The sequence below is a fragment of the Neltuma alba genome, unplaced genomic scaffold (assembly GCF_004799145.2).
Source record: "Neltuma alba isolate B1F8T4 unplaced genomic scaffold, ASM479914v2 tig00011709_pilon, whole genome shotgun sequence".
In the NCBI taxonomy this organism is placed as follows: Eukaryota; Viridiplantae; Streptophyta; class Magnoliopsida; order Fabales; family Fabaceae; genus Neltuma; species Neltuma alba.
In genome coordinates, this window is record NW_021636345.1 from 83,990 (window position 1) to 100,697 (window position 16,708).

Consider the following 16,708-nt stretch of genomic DNA (forward strand, 5'->3'; position numbering starts at 1 on the left):
GTTAATGGTTTTAGGATTAGAAAACTAAAAGTTTACTTTTTAAAGTTAAGGGACCAAAATGAAATCTTATATAAAGTTAAAGGACCAAACATATACTAAGTCAATATATATTTTGTAGTAGTGTTGTTACTGATTGGCGGAAGCCTAAACTTGGTTATGTTGTAATTATTCTTGCTAAGTTAGAAACCTTAGCTTACAAGAATCGGATCTCCATTTCTGGATTTCTGCGTGCCATCCATGAACCCGGTTGTGCTTGTCTTCTTTCTAACGTTCCAATTTTTTCGAATATTCCTAAGGAAAAAAAAATGTTACCTTCTGTGGCTTCATATTACTTCTAGTCTTTAATATAAAATCTAGTTGACTAATTTGAATATATTAAGAAACTTATTAAATTATTTAATTATAGTATATGTTATATGATCATTTAAAAATATTTCAGTGTACAATTAGATTATATCAATTTATACGAATAACAAATTAATTCAGAAAAAACGATAAACATAAATAATTTAAGATAATTTATTAATTTTTTAAATAAGTCAATTGAATTTTATATTAAAAATAAGAGGAAGTATAAAACTTTTATGTTAGGACCCTAGGGTCGTCCCAAGCCCATCTTTTGTAGTTTTGGACTTAATGCACTGGCCTTCTTTGACATTTTAGGAGAAATTAGTTAAATTTAACAAGCATGTTTAATTTCTGTAAATATTATTAAAAACTCACAACATGGAAAATTACACGGAATGAAACCTGAAAAAAGAAATTGCATTATCATGTCAAAATACCAGCTCATCCTTCCATCGTAACTACACGAGTTTCCACACCTAACGCGAGACTTATATATACAGATATACGTATCAATCTCAATGGATTCTAGAATGTATGTCTGCGCGCATGCGGAGATCTTTTCCCCATTGTCGTTACATCACACGTGGGAGACTTTGATATGCATATGCAGCCTGCAGGTAAGTCTACGAATGACGCGTGGAATTGCTTAGGCGGCTACATAAATTTACTCTTCCTCCGGCCGCCTCCACTGCTCCTCCACATGCTCGCCTTCCCTGGCCGGGTTTAGGAATCTTGTCGGAGCCCAGCTTAGATTAGGGGGCATAAAAACCTCCGATAATCATAAGAATTGAGATCAAAAGTCGTATTCAATTTAACTACAAGTGATAGATTTTCAAAGTTTATTCATCTTATATATCCATAACTGCAGTAACAGAGCTCATAATAAGCAAATATCCAACAACCACTGTATAACAACACACTGAAAGCAGGATCAACTGAATAGTGCGATGTCCTAGTGGTTTTATCTTTGTGCTGTGCAGAATCCATCAAATATTACTTGTGCTTTATATCTCGTCATCGTACAGATCTGGAAGCGGAGGCTTCGTGGGTCCATCGATCAAACGTTGCTGCTTTATTTCACTGATTTTCTTATGATCATCTTCAGTCAACGACCAGTCGAAGATTTGCAGGTTTTGCTTCATCCTTTCTTTGTTGTAGCTCTTCGGCACGAACGTTACGCCTTGCTCGTGCAGCCATCTCAGGCAAACCTGAGCGCTTGATTTGCCCCTCGCTTCTGCTATCTCCTTCACCACATCACTCTCCATGGCCTCGTTCGATCCCCTGCCCACTCCCTGCCTCAGCGGCGAGAACGCTGTGATCACTATCCCTTTTGATTTGCAGTAGTCCACCAGCTTCTTCTGCTGCCATGCCAGGTTCATCTCCACCTGATTCACCGCCGGCGGGATGGTGGCGAATGAGAGCAGATCGTGAGCTTTTAATGGAGAAGTTGCTGACTCCGATGGCTCTGGTGAGGCCCAGTCTATGGCAATCTTCCATGGCCGCCCACACTCCCTTCAGATCAAAAGGAACCACATCTTCTGCCTCTATGGGGAAACGCCAACTTGCCTGGCTTAGCAGAGATAGGAAAGTGAACCAGATACAGGTCCAGGTACTCCAGCTGAAGATTCCTGCACCACAACATATGGTTATATAAACTAAATCCTCCATTATTAATGACCCTGAAACATATATATACAGGAAACAGGTGAGACCTGAGGGAGTTTTGGAGAGCAGGAAGCACGAGGTGAGGATGGTTTTGGTTGCACCACAGCTTGGAGGTGACGAAGAGGTGTTGTCTGGAGGGGACGAGGCCAAGCTGAAGAGCTTCCTTAATGGCTTCGCCGAGGGCAGCCTCGGAGCCATAAACAGAGGCAGTATCAAAGTGCCTGTAGCCCTGTCTTATGGCTTCCACTAAGGCTTCCTTAGTGTCGGCCACCTTGCCGGTCAACTCTGGTGCACACCCCATCCCTATCACCGGCATCCTCACTTCCCCTGAGGAAGAAGAACCTAACACCACACAAGGAATCTCAGACACTGCCATGTTGAATTAGCTGCTAAACCCTAGAGCTCGTGAAGATGTATAGCAGAAATATATGCGAAGGTAAGGGATAACTAGTTTTAGTAAAGTTTGCGCAGGGGGAGAGAGAGAGTGAATGAGAAAGTTTATAAGTTAAAAAACATTTGTTGGTTGATTCCTTGTAGGATGTTCCTCATTTCCACCGATGCAATGCACCATTTTCTCTCCCGTACGTCATTATCTTTAATTACATGAACCAGTTTTTTCAAAGCTTAGAAATGTTTCGTGGCGGGCCAAAGCAAGTCATCGGGGGAAATAAGAATGCTAATTAAGTTTGGGAAATCCCAAAGGATTACGGCTCGTCAAAGTTGGAAATGATAGATGAGATTAATTAATTAATGCCAGAAATTAAGAGCCTTTAGCTTTTTTCATAAAGCTTTAATTTGAGGCTTCTACGGCATTGTGAATACTCATTGAATCACCCATGCATCAATATGTATAATCAGAGAAGTTCATAATCATAGCTAGATTGGATCATTACTATAGACCGTTTGTCTTCTCTCACCAGGGAAAAGAAGAAACAACCTCGTCCTTCTTTCTAGTTATTTGTTATATATAAATATATATATTAATAAATGGGTTAATATAATATTTGTTCTATTAAATTTGTCTTTATTTTGGTTTTAATTCCTCAATTTCAAATTAAATCCATAGGGAAAAAGATATATTTATGTTTTTATTGGATTCTAGGGACTAATATTTTAAATGAAAAAAAATTTAAGAGATCAAAACTATGGTTGAAAATTAAGAGATTAAAATCATAATAAGGATAAACTTAAAATATCAAAGTTTGTATTAACCCTATATATACATACACATACAGCTTTCCGTTCATGAAAAAAGAAGTAGAAAATTATACGGAATGGAATATGAGAAAGAAAATTGCATTGTCGTGTCAAAATAGGAGCTCATCCTCCCATCATGACTACACGAGTTTCAACATGTAATAAGAGACTTTATGTGCACATCTACGTATTAATATTCTCAATGAATAATATATATCTAGAATGTGTATATGTGCAAATGAGGCAGACTTTTTTCGGAATTAGTTTGCTACTCGTAACGAGTATTATGATACTTATCATTGCGGCAAAATTTACACCATTCATATACAATTTTAATTGTCTTGATTTAAAATTTTTACCTAATGATTTAAATTAAATCTTGACCGTTCATATTAGATTTGAACAATTAAAATTTGATGAGCATTATAGTGTTGATCACCGAAACTGATTTCCACTTTCCCCACCCTTTTGGTTACATCACATACAGGAGACTTTGATATACAAATGCAAGTTAGTCTATAAATGACACGTGGAATAATGAATGAAGCTTTCACATTTTTGTAGAGACAAAATTCCTCTCGTATATTATTTGTATATTATAAAATTATTTCTAAATCATAGTTTAGTTTTCCCCCAAATACCTTTTAAAAATAGGTACATGTTGGACAATTTGCGAACAATATTTTTTTTTGTTGTAAAAAAAAATTTAAGTGAATTAAGTCTGAGGGGCTCACCAAACATACTTTAATGCTTGAAGAGTGTTTATATAGGTATTTCATATTGTCCACCAATAAGGTTCTCGTATTGGTAGTGAGATTTTCTCCTTTTATAAGCAGTTATGAGTAAACAAGTCAGATTGCTTGGGAGGCACATGATAATAAAAGAACTTGCATTTCTACGATCTAGTAATCAATGGTGAACTTTTGATTTATCGGACGTAATTTCAAAATCGCACTAATTTATTTATTTAACGATAGTGGTGTTATAACACCCTTATACATGTCAAAATTAAGTATAAAATATGGGTGTCTTGTTGTTAGGTGCGTGTATGTCGATCAAGATTTTGATAGGTAGTTAGATTATAGATTTCTCATCCCAACTAGCTTGGATATTTCAATAACAAGAACATTTAACTCAGGCAGTCAAAAACGGACTCCATGCTTTTCTCTTAAGCCTTGACCATATTGTGAAGTGTGACGAACTCTTTCATTTTTATTTATCTCCACAAGGAAGTTGCGCTGTAATTTCCAAGTCTATACATGCACCTCTCTCATATATGAATATATTATTCCAAGTTGACTATAAATATATATACTCCTGCGGTCCTTAATATAAGGTCTCTTTAACTAATTTGATTAGATTAAAGAAGTTAAGTAAGTTAGTTAATTATAAAAAATATAACATGTTTTTCTTAAAACACCGTAATCATCTTTCTTAATACCCTTACTGCCTCACTTATTTCATTATGATTGAGAGAGTATCCATTGGAGTAAGTTAGGAAAAATTGATAAATATGAGAAATAGATTTTATATTTAAGATCAAAATTAATTAATAATTAGGTCTTATATTAATGATCGGAGAAGTATATGAGTTTCATCACATCATTAAGAACATTAGCGCTCCGGCCAATAATCAGAAGATCAAAAGCTGTAATCAAATTAACTGCGACTGATATTCAAAGTTTATTAATCCTTCATATCTCGATATATAACTGCAGTAATTAATAGAGCTAAAAAAAACAGAGAGATCAAGACGAGACCATACTGAAGACAATTAATATATTAGTGTTTTCATCTGTGGTTTATATTTCGTCATCATAGAGATCTGGGAGCTGAGGCTTGGTTGGTCCCTGGATCAAACGTTGCTGCTTTATTTCACTCATCTTTTTATGATCATCTTGGGTCAACGACCAGTCAAAGATCTGAAGGTTTTGGTTCATCCTGTCTTTGTTGTAGCTCTTTGGCACGAAGGTCACGCCTTGCTCGTAGAGCCATCTCAGACAAACCTGAGCGCTGGACTTGCCCCTCGCTTCTGCTATCTCCGTCACCACATCACTCTCCATGGCCTCGTTGGGTCCCCTGCTAGCTCCTTTCCTGAGCGGCGAGAACGCTGTCATCACTATCCCTTTTGATTTGCAGTAGTCCAGCAGCTTCTTCTGCTGCCATGCCAGGTTCATCTCCACCTGATTCACCGCCGGCGGAATGGTGGCGAATGACAGCAGATCGTCGAGCTTCTTGACGGAGAAGTTGCTGACTCCAATGGCTCTGGCGAGGCCCAGCCTCTGGCATTCTTCCATGGCCGCCCACACTCCCTTCAAATCCAAAGGAACCACATCTTCCTCCCCTATAGGGAACGCGAAGTTGCCTGGCTTAGCAGAGATGGGCCAGTGAATCAGATACAGGTCCAAGTACTGCAGCTGAAGATTCCTGCACCACAACATATAGACATGCATATAAACTAAGTCTTCCATTATTATTAGTGACCCTGAAACATATATGTCAAAGAAAGAAGTGAGACCTGAGAGAGTTCTGGAGAGCAGGAAGAACGAGGTGAGGATGATTGTTGGTGCACCAGAGCTTGGAGGTGACGAAGAGGTGTTGTCTGGAGGGGACGAGGCCGAGCTGAAGAGCCTCCTTAATGGCTTCTCCGAGGGCAGCCTCAGAGCCATAAGCAGCGGCGGTATCTAAGTGCCTGTAACCCTGCCTTATGGCTTCCACAATGGCTTCCTTCGTGTCGGCCTTGCAGGTGAAGTCCGGTGCAGACCCCATCCCGATCACCGGCATCTTCACTTCGCCGGCGGAAGAACCTAGCACCACTGAAGGAATCTCAAGCAGGGCCATGTTTTGTCTGCTTAGAACCCTGAGGCTTGTGAAGATATTTAGCAGAAATATGTATGAGAGTGAATGAGAAAGTTTAGAGGATCATGTCCTTTTTATAGTGTTCCATGCGTGCTGAGAAATTCTCAGGTGAACCAGGTATCGCAGGTAACTTATGGTCCGACGAATACAAAGACGACAAGTGCAGTTTATGGGTCTCTCCCTCCTGCTTTTTTTTACCGTTCACAACCCTTCTTTTTCCCATACGCCCCACTCTCTTCTCCTCGCCCAGCTCTCTCTCTGTTCAGCTTTCCTCACACGTCACACATCCTTCTTTCCCATTGTCTTCCCACTTGGTCATATGTGAGAAGGATGATCAAGATAAACTATTTAGGTACTTGTTTTATTTTTTAATTATTGGAGTTGTGTGGGGTAGGCCAAATTATTTTTTAAATACATACACATAAATACATAATGTATATTTCTCATATATATTAGATAATATATTATGTATAAGAATATTGAAATTATATGAGAGAATAAAATCATATATCTTATATATATTATTAACCTAAAAGAATAATAAAATTTTATTGAATATGTAATTTTTGAAATTTGTACCATTCATATGCCTTTGTATTATACATAGATTTATTTTTGATAAAGTTTAATATATTTATTATAAGTTCTTTTTATATATTATCTATATGGAATAATAGTTATAAACTACTACCTCCAGTCCTAATTATAAGACCCAGTTGATTAATTTGAGGAGATTAAGGAAGTAAGTTAAGTTAGTTATTCGTAACAAATAAGTTTTGCCATTCCTAAAATATCCTTGCTAATTAAGTGTGTTGGTTAGAACTATCATTATTAGAAGGACTATTTTGGAAAAAAATGCATAAATATGAGAGACAAAATGGATTGGGGTCTTATAATTAAAACTAAACTAAAAGTCAAACGGGGTCTTATATTAAGGATCGGAGATAGTATTATAATTTTTTTCTCTACGCTTGCTGGGTCGAGTGTGGACCGGCGGTCTAATTTGAATAGCTTTATTGTTAGTGTTGGGCCCCCCGGGGGGGGGGGGAAGAACACTTGTTGGTTGTTGGGATTAAAACAAAACGAAGGGGGGAACAAAAACCCATGTTGGTTGATGCCATGTAGTAGGTAGGCAGGTAATTAAATTTTTAATTTTAAAAAATGGAGTAGCATCATTACTTTTGACTTGTAAGGTTTAGCCGACTCAGTTGGAACACCTCAATTTTTCTACTGAAAGAGCATGGTCACCGATGGAATGCGTCTTTCTGATTCTTCCGTCATTACATTTTCAGGAGTAATATTTTTATTATGGAACCAATTTTAGTACTTATTATCCTTTTCTATTCTTATTATTTTAATAAGTATTTTAAACTCATCAGATCTGATCACCTATGTCTCATTTAGATGGTACATATTTATTTTTTATTTATTCAAAATAATTATTTAGTTATATATAGAATTTAAAATAAAGATAATATCTTAACTATTATTCTCTCTAAAAATAGTTTTTTATTTAAAAATAATTAATTAAAGATTTTAAATTTAGATTGTTCAAATTTGATATATACGGTTTAGATCTGATGAGTTTAAAATACTTATGAAGATGATCAGCACTGAAATTAGTTTAGAAAACAAGTCATAACTGAAATTAGAATTAATGCTAATTAAGTTTGGGAATTATTCCCAAAGATTAAGGATTAAGGCTATTGTATAATTGGAACTGATGAGATTAATTGATTAATTAACTGGAAGAAAGTAAAGTCTTTAGCTTTATAAAGCTTTGAGTGAGAGGCTCATACTTTGTGAATATAATACTCACTGAATCACCCACTTATAAGATATGACATCGTCCTTCTTTTATATATATATATATATATTTTCAGGTGCGTAAATTTTAAAATAACTAATTAAAACACAGTTTGCTTTATTATTATCAATATGAAATGATGATTGAAAATGAACGGAATAAGTTTGGGTGCTTGTCACTCTTGATGAGCACTTTAAACTTATCGGATTATTTAGATTAATTGTTTTATTTTTAATAAGTATAAAATAAAAAAATAAAATTAATTTTTCAAGTGTCATTTTCTAAAAATAATTATTTAGAATTATTAAATTTAGAATCTTCGGGTTTAATTTGAACCGTGAAGACTGCTCATATTGCTCATCCATGACTCCCGCCGGTCGAAAATGAAGTTCGATCTAATTTGATTTTTTCTCGCGCGCACGCATATTTTATATATATATATATATATGATATTTTCTGTGCACGGCTGGCGACACGTCAACATTCAAAGGATGGTTCAAACATAGAGAGGGATACGTAGAATCATTTCAAAAATATGATGAAAGATTTTCTGACAATTTTTAACAGCACCCTAAAATATTTTCGATGTGTTTAATATGTTGAAATTTTTTTTTTTAGTGCTTTCAATATTTTAAAATATTTTTTAATACATCTAGCACCGTAAAATGTTTTTTTTAAGTATATTCAATATCCTGAAATTTTTTTTATACATTAAAGTGTTGGACATATTTAAAAAATATTTTAGAATATTAGATACATTACAAAATATTATCAACATTTAGCAGAGCGGAGTAGCTGAGCATGAGTAGTTCATTTTTTCCCCCCACAGCACAAATGCGACTACAAACTTTTCGTCTTTAACACGTACGTAATTTTCCGTCCTTTTCAGGATTAACATACTCTTTGAAAAAATATTTTGAACTCGCAGTTCTGAACAGCAATTGTTTTTTTAAAATATTTTTAATATTGAGGATGGAGTTTAAAATATGAAAGTGTCTTTCTCTAACGTGGTGCTGGTTTCTTGTGTGTGTGTCCAAGCCAATTATTTTTAATATTCTGATGTGAAGTGTTTTAAAATAAAGACTTTGAAAAATATTCTTATAAATTTACTATTTTTTAATTAATCTATTCGAATCAAACTAATTAAATTAATTAGACTGTTATAAAATGACTCTCAAGAAATCATAATTTTTTTGTATTTTTAATTAGTAAGATCGATTCCAATCAATTTTTTTTTTTTGCTAAACAGCTTATTAATATTAGCTGGTAAATTTCTGAGCTTCTAGAGAAAAGTAACTTTCATTAACCCAAAAGCAAAGTTATTGATATCATTAGAGAAGAAAAACTTAATTCAATAGAATATGCCCATATAAATTATAAAGTATTTATCTTATATCTTTTAATATAGTAATAAATGTACACAAACGTTGAAGGTTCATAAAGCTTGATGTAATATATAGACCTTAATTAGATTTCATATTTGATTTGTCAAAGTTATATATTCAAAAGCAAGCTAGTTAGTAAGCGTTTGTATTGGATCCTAATTATACGCGTGCACCAAATTCTCTTCATTTGACTACAGCTGAATACAAGATAATATACACTATTAAATTATTTGAAAAAAAGACCTTGGGCCACATTTGACACAAAAACTTGATACCAAATGTTTTGTTTTTTCCAAAAAGATAATACTACCTCCAGCCATAATTATAAGAATTAATTGACTAATTTGAGTAGATTAAAAAAATAAGTTAAGTTAGTTATTCGTAATAAATAGATATTGTCTTTCTTACAAAATCCTCGCTAATCAAATGCATTTGCTAGAATTATTATTGTTAGAAGAATTGCCTTAGAAAAAAAATGTATAAATATGAGAAACAAAGTGGATTGAGATCTTATATTTTGGACCAAAGTAAAAGTCAAAGAAGATCTTATATTAAGGACCGGAGGTAGTATTGAAATTTGAACCTTCTATCCCATATACACCAAAATTTATCTAGAGGTTGATATATGTGGAGGCTATGGGAATGTGCATAACATTTTTTTAATTTAATTTGTAACAAAGAGTTTGAGTAATTTGGGATTTAAACTTATCAAAACATAATTAAACCGAATGCATCAAAAATATAAAATACAATCTCATCTATCCGTTTAAAACTCTTAATCAGATTACTTAGAAAACTGATTCATCAATTTACTGACCTAATCAGTTAACCCGAATTGAGTTTTAACGTCATCATATAAATCAGTACTAATTAAACTTGCGGGTTGGTAGTGAAAGTGTTTTGCTTTTCACGTGTGAAACCGGCGAGTTCAAATAAATGACTGATGAAGTTAGGGATAAGTTTGACTTATGGCTCTATAGATAAACGAAATGAAATCTTTATATCGTTTGAATATTCCATATTTTGTTATATTTATACATGTAACAAAGTTTTACCAAGTCATTTACAGACTAAGAAAAAGTATGATTAACTGAGAGTTTTCTTTGTTTTTGGCCAAAAAGATTCACTAAAAGTTTTCATCAGCTACTTTTATCGCACTCATTTTTACTTTCTTTCGTGTTTATGAGATTCTTCGACTTGGACAAAGGCCCCATCAATGTTTTGGTAATAACCTTGTAAATAACGTTTAAGTTTTCTTATAACTTTACTATGCTTCCAATTTAATGAAATTGGGGTCTTATCTATTTAAACATGAGATTGCAAATCTAATCTTGAATGCGTACAATAAGCAATTGAATTCCTTTAGATGGATGAAAAATGAAAAAAAAAACATAAAATTATTGTCTTTAATAAAACATTCTTTTGGTGGGCGTATGTGCACGTGTGTTAAAAATTCTCTGATTAGGCTTTTTTTTTTTTTTATAATCCAAAGTATGCTTAAGTCACTTTTCAGCTTAAGACTAATCTTTATTAGGCTAAAAATTTTAAGGTTTAAACCCTCCTAACAAGTGCGTTTTCTTGAATTTGAATTTTTGTTCTCTTCCTTACAAGAATGAGACCACTTATCATCTTAACTAACAGCTTCTTGTTAGGCCAGTCATTTTTAATATGTTTATTGACTTCCATATATTCGTTAAAGCAATATAAGAAATGTTTTAACTTTAAAATTAAAACAATTTAATTTTTTTTAAATTTATTCGGGATTTTGGCCTGTTGCATATAAATAGAAAAGTTATGAAGAAAGTCAATATTGTGGGGGCATTGATAAATAATACTCCTTTATTCTTTAATATAAGACATATTAACTAATTTAAGCAGATTAAGGATGTTAGTTGAATAGTTCATATAGTACTCCTCCGGCCCTTAATATAGGATCCAATTGTTGAGTTGGTTTTGGTCCTAAATATAAGAACCATTTCTTATATTTATTAATTTTCTCTAAATTACCCCTATGGATACTCTCTCAACCATAATCAAGTAGAAGAGGAAGATGGGGTATTAAGAAAAATGATTATGGTATTTTAGGAAAAACGTGTCACATTTCTTATAATTAACTAATTTACCAAACTTCTTTAATCTAATCAAATTAGTTAAATGGATCTTATATTAAGGATCGGAGGAGTATTTTTTTTTCTAAAACATCCTAAGCGTCTTTTTTAATTTTCTCTCTTAATTACTTGATTATTGTTGAGAAAATATTAATAAGATTAATTTAGAAAAAAATTGATAAGCATATGAAAGGTCTTACAGATCAACATTAACTTACTAGTTGGGTCCTATATTAATGACTGGAGGAATAGTAATATTTGGCCAAAAAGAAAAGATAAATAATAGTTATATACTTATTTAAATATTGCATTATAAAAATGTTCATCTAATCATGAGAAAATATAAAAGTGATCGAAAGACTAATAACAAGCAGTTTCAGACTAACAGCCACAAACTAGAGACCTCGCTGTTTGCTGCAAAGTCGATCACTGGCACAAATTAATGTCAATTCGTGAGTAGGCTTTCTCTATAGCTTTGCCAGAATTCGAATGATTCAATTATTTTATTGGTTAATGTTTGATATATTTAACTTGACTAATTACACAGCTTAAAAGATAAAAACGAGCTAAGTGGAGCTTAAAATAATTTAGAGGTTTGTTGGATTTCCATGCATAATAGAATGCATTCAAACTCCTAAGTCTTATTCAAATGATCAGCACATTAGTTTTATAAGAAAGAAAAATTATATATATATGTATGTATATTTATATAGTATGCACTCATCAAGCATATGATGATCCTATACAAGAAAGAATTGACGTAGTGCCTTTTAAAAATGGGATAGTATAAATTTATTTAAAATGGTTCTAAGATGGATAAAAATACCATTGAAGGTGCTGGTAGAGAAGAGTATAGGAAGACTGAAAATATTACCTCCGGTCCTAATTATAAGAGCTTGTTGACTAATTTGAGGAGATCAAGAAAAGAAGTTAAATTAGTTATTTGTAATAAATATGTATTGTCTTTCCTAAAATATCCTTGCTAATAAAATATATTGGCTATAACTATGATTATTAGAAGGGTTACATTGAAAAAAATACATATATATGAGAGACAAAGTGGTTTTAGGTTTTATATTTAAGACCAAAATAAAAGTTAAACAAGATCTTATATTAAAAACCGGAGGTAGTAATAAGTAGAACCTTTTAATTGATTAATTTATCCAAAAATTTAATTATTAATAAAATATTATAATATTCGTGTAATTTATATAACCGATTCTTGTCATTAAAAACACTTCTCATCATACAGGATTCATAAACAAGAAAATGTCACCATCATGGAGCCTTCCCACAGCCCAATCTTTAATTCTAACTTTAATATACTTTAATATACATGATTAATACTCCTGGCCTAGTGGTGGCTGGCTAGGCCACAAGTGAGGCGAGTCTCTGCTCTTTGAAGGCGGGGTTTCGAATCCTCACTTGTTAAAAAGGGTACCGGGGAGGGCTTTATTTGTCGCTCGGCCCGAATCCGGACTAGTCGATCGCTCGGGTACAACTGGCCAAAGAGGCTGGGCCCAGAAAAGGCACAGTTGGATACCAGATGGTTTATACCAAAAAAAAAAAGTTTCCAAGAAAAAAAAAAGGTAATAACTTTATAGTTTATATCATAGTCTTGTTTCTTTATAGCTGCCGGAGACTATATAAGAAGGACAAGTCTTTCTCTTACATGTGGCTCCACCATAAATTTTTTTAAAAAATTAAAGCCTCTTTCTATTCTTTAGTAATTAAGATATGTTTGGTAAAGTAATTGGTTCGGTACACAATTTTCAATTTAGTCACCTAAGATATTAAGTACAATGATATTATATCATAACATCTTTGGTCATTTCATTAAGAACATAGTTCTGTTGGAGTATTTAAAAATAATAAATCATGTTTGTTGAGTTGTTACATTTGTTACTCTCTTTGTACTAAACTAAATGTAAATTGAGAAATTTATTTTGATATTAAACGTAAGATCTCAAACTAATTTGTCTCATATGCAAATTTATAATTTTTTTTTCCAAATAATATCCTTTTAATTGTACGCTCATATATATGCTAAATGGGTTTTTATCAATGAGTCAATGTAAATGATTAAAGAGATATTTTAGAAAATTTAACATGTATTTGTTACATATAATTAATTTAACTAATTTTTTAATTTCTATAAATTAGTTATTTAACTTTTATATTTAAAAATTTACTGAGTACATTAGCTCATAGCTGATTCCTATGGGTCTTTGAAAATTAAGAAATTAAAGTTGGGTCTTCACTTCATGCATGGAGATTAATTAAGTATTCATCAACTAATGTGTCCCTTTCAAGGATGATTGGTGATTTGTTGTCATTGTAATGCCTTTTTGGCACGTGTTATCATGCTAATAATTAATATAATTCTCATTTTTCATTTCATTCTGCGGTTGTTAAATGCAAAATCCAAATTCAGACGGCGGCGGAGATATTATGATGGACCTAATAAATTGGAAGGTGGATGAACTTTTTATAGAGGAAGAGACATTGAAATTTGAAACGTACAAGATAAATAATTTTTTTCCTTCGAAATTTTTTTAATATCTAACAGACAATTCTATTTTATACTTGTGTGATGATCATATAAATACACAGTAAATTTTATTTATCAAAAATAAAAAAATCACGTAGAATATAATGCATGCAATTGTTTTTTTTAAAAAAAAAAGCTATATTCTACTTCATTTAAGAAAAAAAATCAGAAAAATACCACTTGAATTTCAAAATCACAAACCAAGAATTTCTACAAAAATATGTTTATTTACTTTTTCAAGTGTAGCAACTTGTTATTAAAAATAGGAAAGAAAACTGATTTGAGATTTTAAAATTCAAATGATTTATTTTTGAAATTTTCCCTTTATTTAATCACTGGAAGGGTGACGAGAGAAATAATTGTTCCTGAATGTACTCATCTAATTCTTTTTTCAATCATATTTTTATTTACAGATCATTTATATAAATCAATAAGATATACTTTATTTAGATTAAAAATAATATGCTTAGGCATGTGACCCCGGCTTCAACTTCGAATAATTTTTATTATAAGTGGTTAATTTTTGAAGAATTCCATAATATAAAATTTCATTCTAATACATTCCAAAGAGATATATATATATATGTATATAAATATGTCTGGTTTAGTTTTTCGTATAGGCTACATATGCCTTGAAGAAACATGATAATATCATTGTTATGACCATATAAATTGAATATATATATATATATGTATGTATGTAAAAGGCATGGGATGCCACGAAATACTAGTTCTAGATATACTTACAAAAATTGAAATGAAAAGACCAATCATTAAAAAAAAATTATGTGAGAAACATGCAGCAGAGATCAGGGGAACGGAAGAAATTAGGTGCATGCTGCTCTTAGTGGAAAACTTGAAGTAATCCATTATTTATTATTGAGTAATCTAAAGTGTGCGCCCACCAGTCAAGAAAGGGTTGCTAAATAGTAGTATAATATCAATGGCCACCAACTTACAATTGCACAGGAAACACAGAAAAATAGCAAACTTTTCAAACATGAACAGTATCCCACCGCACGCCATGTCGCCACCATCCCAAAAGGCTCACCTATAAGAAGGACAAGTTCCTCTAAACTTTCCCATTCACTCTCACCAAATCCATAAATCACCCTGCTAACTATCCCTTACATTCATACATATTTCTGCTACATATCTTTGCGAGCTTTAAGGTTCTTAGCAGCTAAACATGGCAGTGTGTGAGATTCCTTCGGTGGTGCTAGGTTCTTCCACCGGCGAAGTGAAGATGCCGGTGATCGGGATGGGGTCTGCGCCAGACTTCACCTGCAAGGCCGACACGAAGGAAGCCATTGTCGAAGCCATAAGGCAGGGCTACAGGCACTTTGACACCGCCGCCGCCTATGGCTCTGAGACTGCCCTCGGAGAAGGCATTAAGGAGGCTCTTCAGCTCGGCCTCGTCCCCTCCAGACAACACCTCTTCGTCACCTCCAAGCTCTGGTGCACCAACAATCATCCTCACCTCGTTCTTCCTGCTCTCCAGAACTCTCTCAGGTCTCACTTCTTTCTTTGACATATATGCTTCAGGGTCACTAATAATAATGGACGACTTAGTTTAATCGTCTGTCTATATGTTGTGGTGCAGGAGTCTTCAGCTGGAGTACTTGGACCTGTATCTGATTCACTGGCCCATCTCTGCTAAGCCAGGCAAGTTCTCGTTCCCTATAGAGGCGGAAGATGTGGTTCCTTTGGACTTGAAGGGAGTGTGGGCGGCCATGGAAGAATGCCAGAGGCTGGGCCTCGCCAGAGCCATCGGAGTCAGCAACTTCTCCGTCAAGAAGCTCGACGATCTGCTCTCATTCGCCACCATTCCGCCGGCGGTGAATCAGGTGGAGATGAACCTGGCATGGCAGCAGAAGAAGCTGCTGGACTTCTGCAAATCAAAAGGGATAGTGATCACAGCGTTCTCGCCGCTGAGGAAAGGAGCGAGCAGGGGACCCAACGAGGCCATGGAGAGTGATGTGGTGAAGGAGATAGCAGAAGCGAGGGACAAGTCAAGCGCTCAGGTTTGTCTGAGATGGCTCTACGAGCAAGGCGTGACCTTCGTGCCAAAGAGCTACAACAAGGACAGGATGAACCAAAACCTGCAAATCTTTGAGTGGTCATTGACTGAAGATGATCATAAAAAGATGAGTGCAATAAAGCAGCAACGTTTGATCCAGGGACCCACCAAGCCTCCGCTTCCAGATCTGTACGATGACGAAATATAAACCATAGAAGATATTTGATTGATTAGGGTGTCATCGATTCTGCAGAACACAAAAATAAAAACAGAGGACTCAATGACTTGACCAGAACAGGATCAAAACAGAGAAAATAAAAGGGCTTATTGAAATTGCATACCTTTTTGGAAAAACGACCCTCAATTACTTACGGATTGATACCATAGCTCATGCTTTCAAAATTTAACATCATGTTTTATAATTTCTTTCCTCGATATGACAAGTGAATTTCGTGTGTGTGTGTGTGTGTGTGTGTGTGTTACTTCCCCTGTATAACAACTCCAAAAAGCTTTAGAGAATGAGTTATACCTGTAGCCTGTAGGTAATACTGATGGTAACCTCGATAACAACACACGTTTCTAATTTCTTCACTATCGGTGACACGAATTTAAATACGTCCTCGTCAAAAGTCTCAATTACAAACTTCACAATCTAAAAATTTGAGCACATGCAAGCTAAATCAACTTAACCATACTCGATCGAGAAGGATAAGTTTGATATGTCATTACTGTTATTTTATATTTTCTTGCTTCAAACTTCAATCCAAC

General features: G+C 33.9%; 2 protein-coding genes and 1 pseudogene across 4 annotated transcripts; 1 reads left to right on the forward strand and 2 right to left on the reverse strand.

Moving 5' to 3' along the window:
• Positions 1–1,175: 1,175 nt before the first annotated feature.
• LOC114717159 (NAD(P)H-dependent 6'-deoxychalcone synthase-like) lies at positions 1,176–2,536 on the reverse strand (annotated as a pseudogene).
• Positions 2,537–4,885: 2,349 nt separating this feature from the next.
• LOC114717161 (NAD(P)H-dependent 6'-deoxychalcone synthase-like) lies at positions 4,886–15,077 on the reverse strand. 3 transcript variants are annotated; one of them, XM_028902256.1, is made up of 3 exons: positions 15,017–15,070; positions 5,729–6,027; positions 4,932–5,637 (listed from the first exon to the last, which is right to left on the reverse strand). In XM_028902256.1, exons 1-3 carry the CDS (start codon positions 15,023–15,025, stop codon positions 5,013–5,015), a joined length of 933 nt encoding a protein of 310 aa, XP_028758089.1. In that variant the 5' UTR covers positions 15,026–15,070; the 3' UTR covers positions 4,932–5,012. The 3 variants fall into 3 exon arrangements, with proteins under 3 accessions (XP_028758088.1, XP_028758089.1, XP_028758090.1); XM_028902257.1 differs by having other exon boundaries at positions 4,934–5,637; positions 5,729–6,040; positions 15,016–15,077; XM_028902255.1 differs by lacking the exon at positions 15,017–15,070 and having other exon boundaries at positions 4,886–5,637; positions 5,729–6,051.
• Positions 15,078–15,091: 14 nt separating this feature from the next.
• On the forward strand, positions 15,092–16,462 carry LOC114717160 (NAD(P)H-dependent 6'-deoxychalcone synthase-like). The gene is made up of 2 exons (XM_028902254.1): positions 15,092–15,432; positions 15,524–16,462. The coding sequence occupies exons 1-2, from the start codon at positions 15,110–15,112 to the stop codon at positions 16,146–16,148; spliced, it is 948 nt and encodes a 315-aa protein (XP_028758087.1). The 5' UTR covers positions 15,092–15,109; the 3' UTR covers positions 16,149–16,462.
• Positions 16,463–16,708: the final 246 nt, after the last annotated feature.

Coding starts and splice junctions, on each gene's coding strand:
- LOC114717161 (XM_028902255.1), bottom strand. CDS start 6,051: ATGGCCCTGCTTGAGATTCCTTCAGTGGTGCTAGGTTCTTCCGCCGGC. Junction 5,638..5,728: donor GCTCTCCAGAACTCTCTCAG/GTCTCACTTCTT, acceptor GTTGTGGTGCAG/GAATCTTCAGCTGCAGTACT.
- LOC114717160 (XM_028902254.1), top strand. CDS start 15,110: ATGGCAGTGTGTGAGATTCCTTCGGTGGTGCTAGGTTCTTCCACCGGC. Junction 15,433..15,523: donor GCTCTCCAGAACTCTCTCAG/GTCTCACTTCTT, acceptor GTTGTGGTGCAG/GAGTCTTCAGCTGGAGTACT.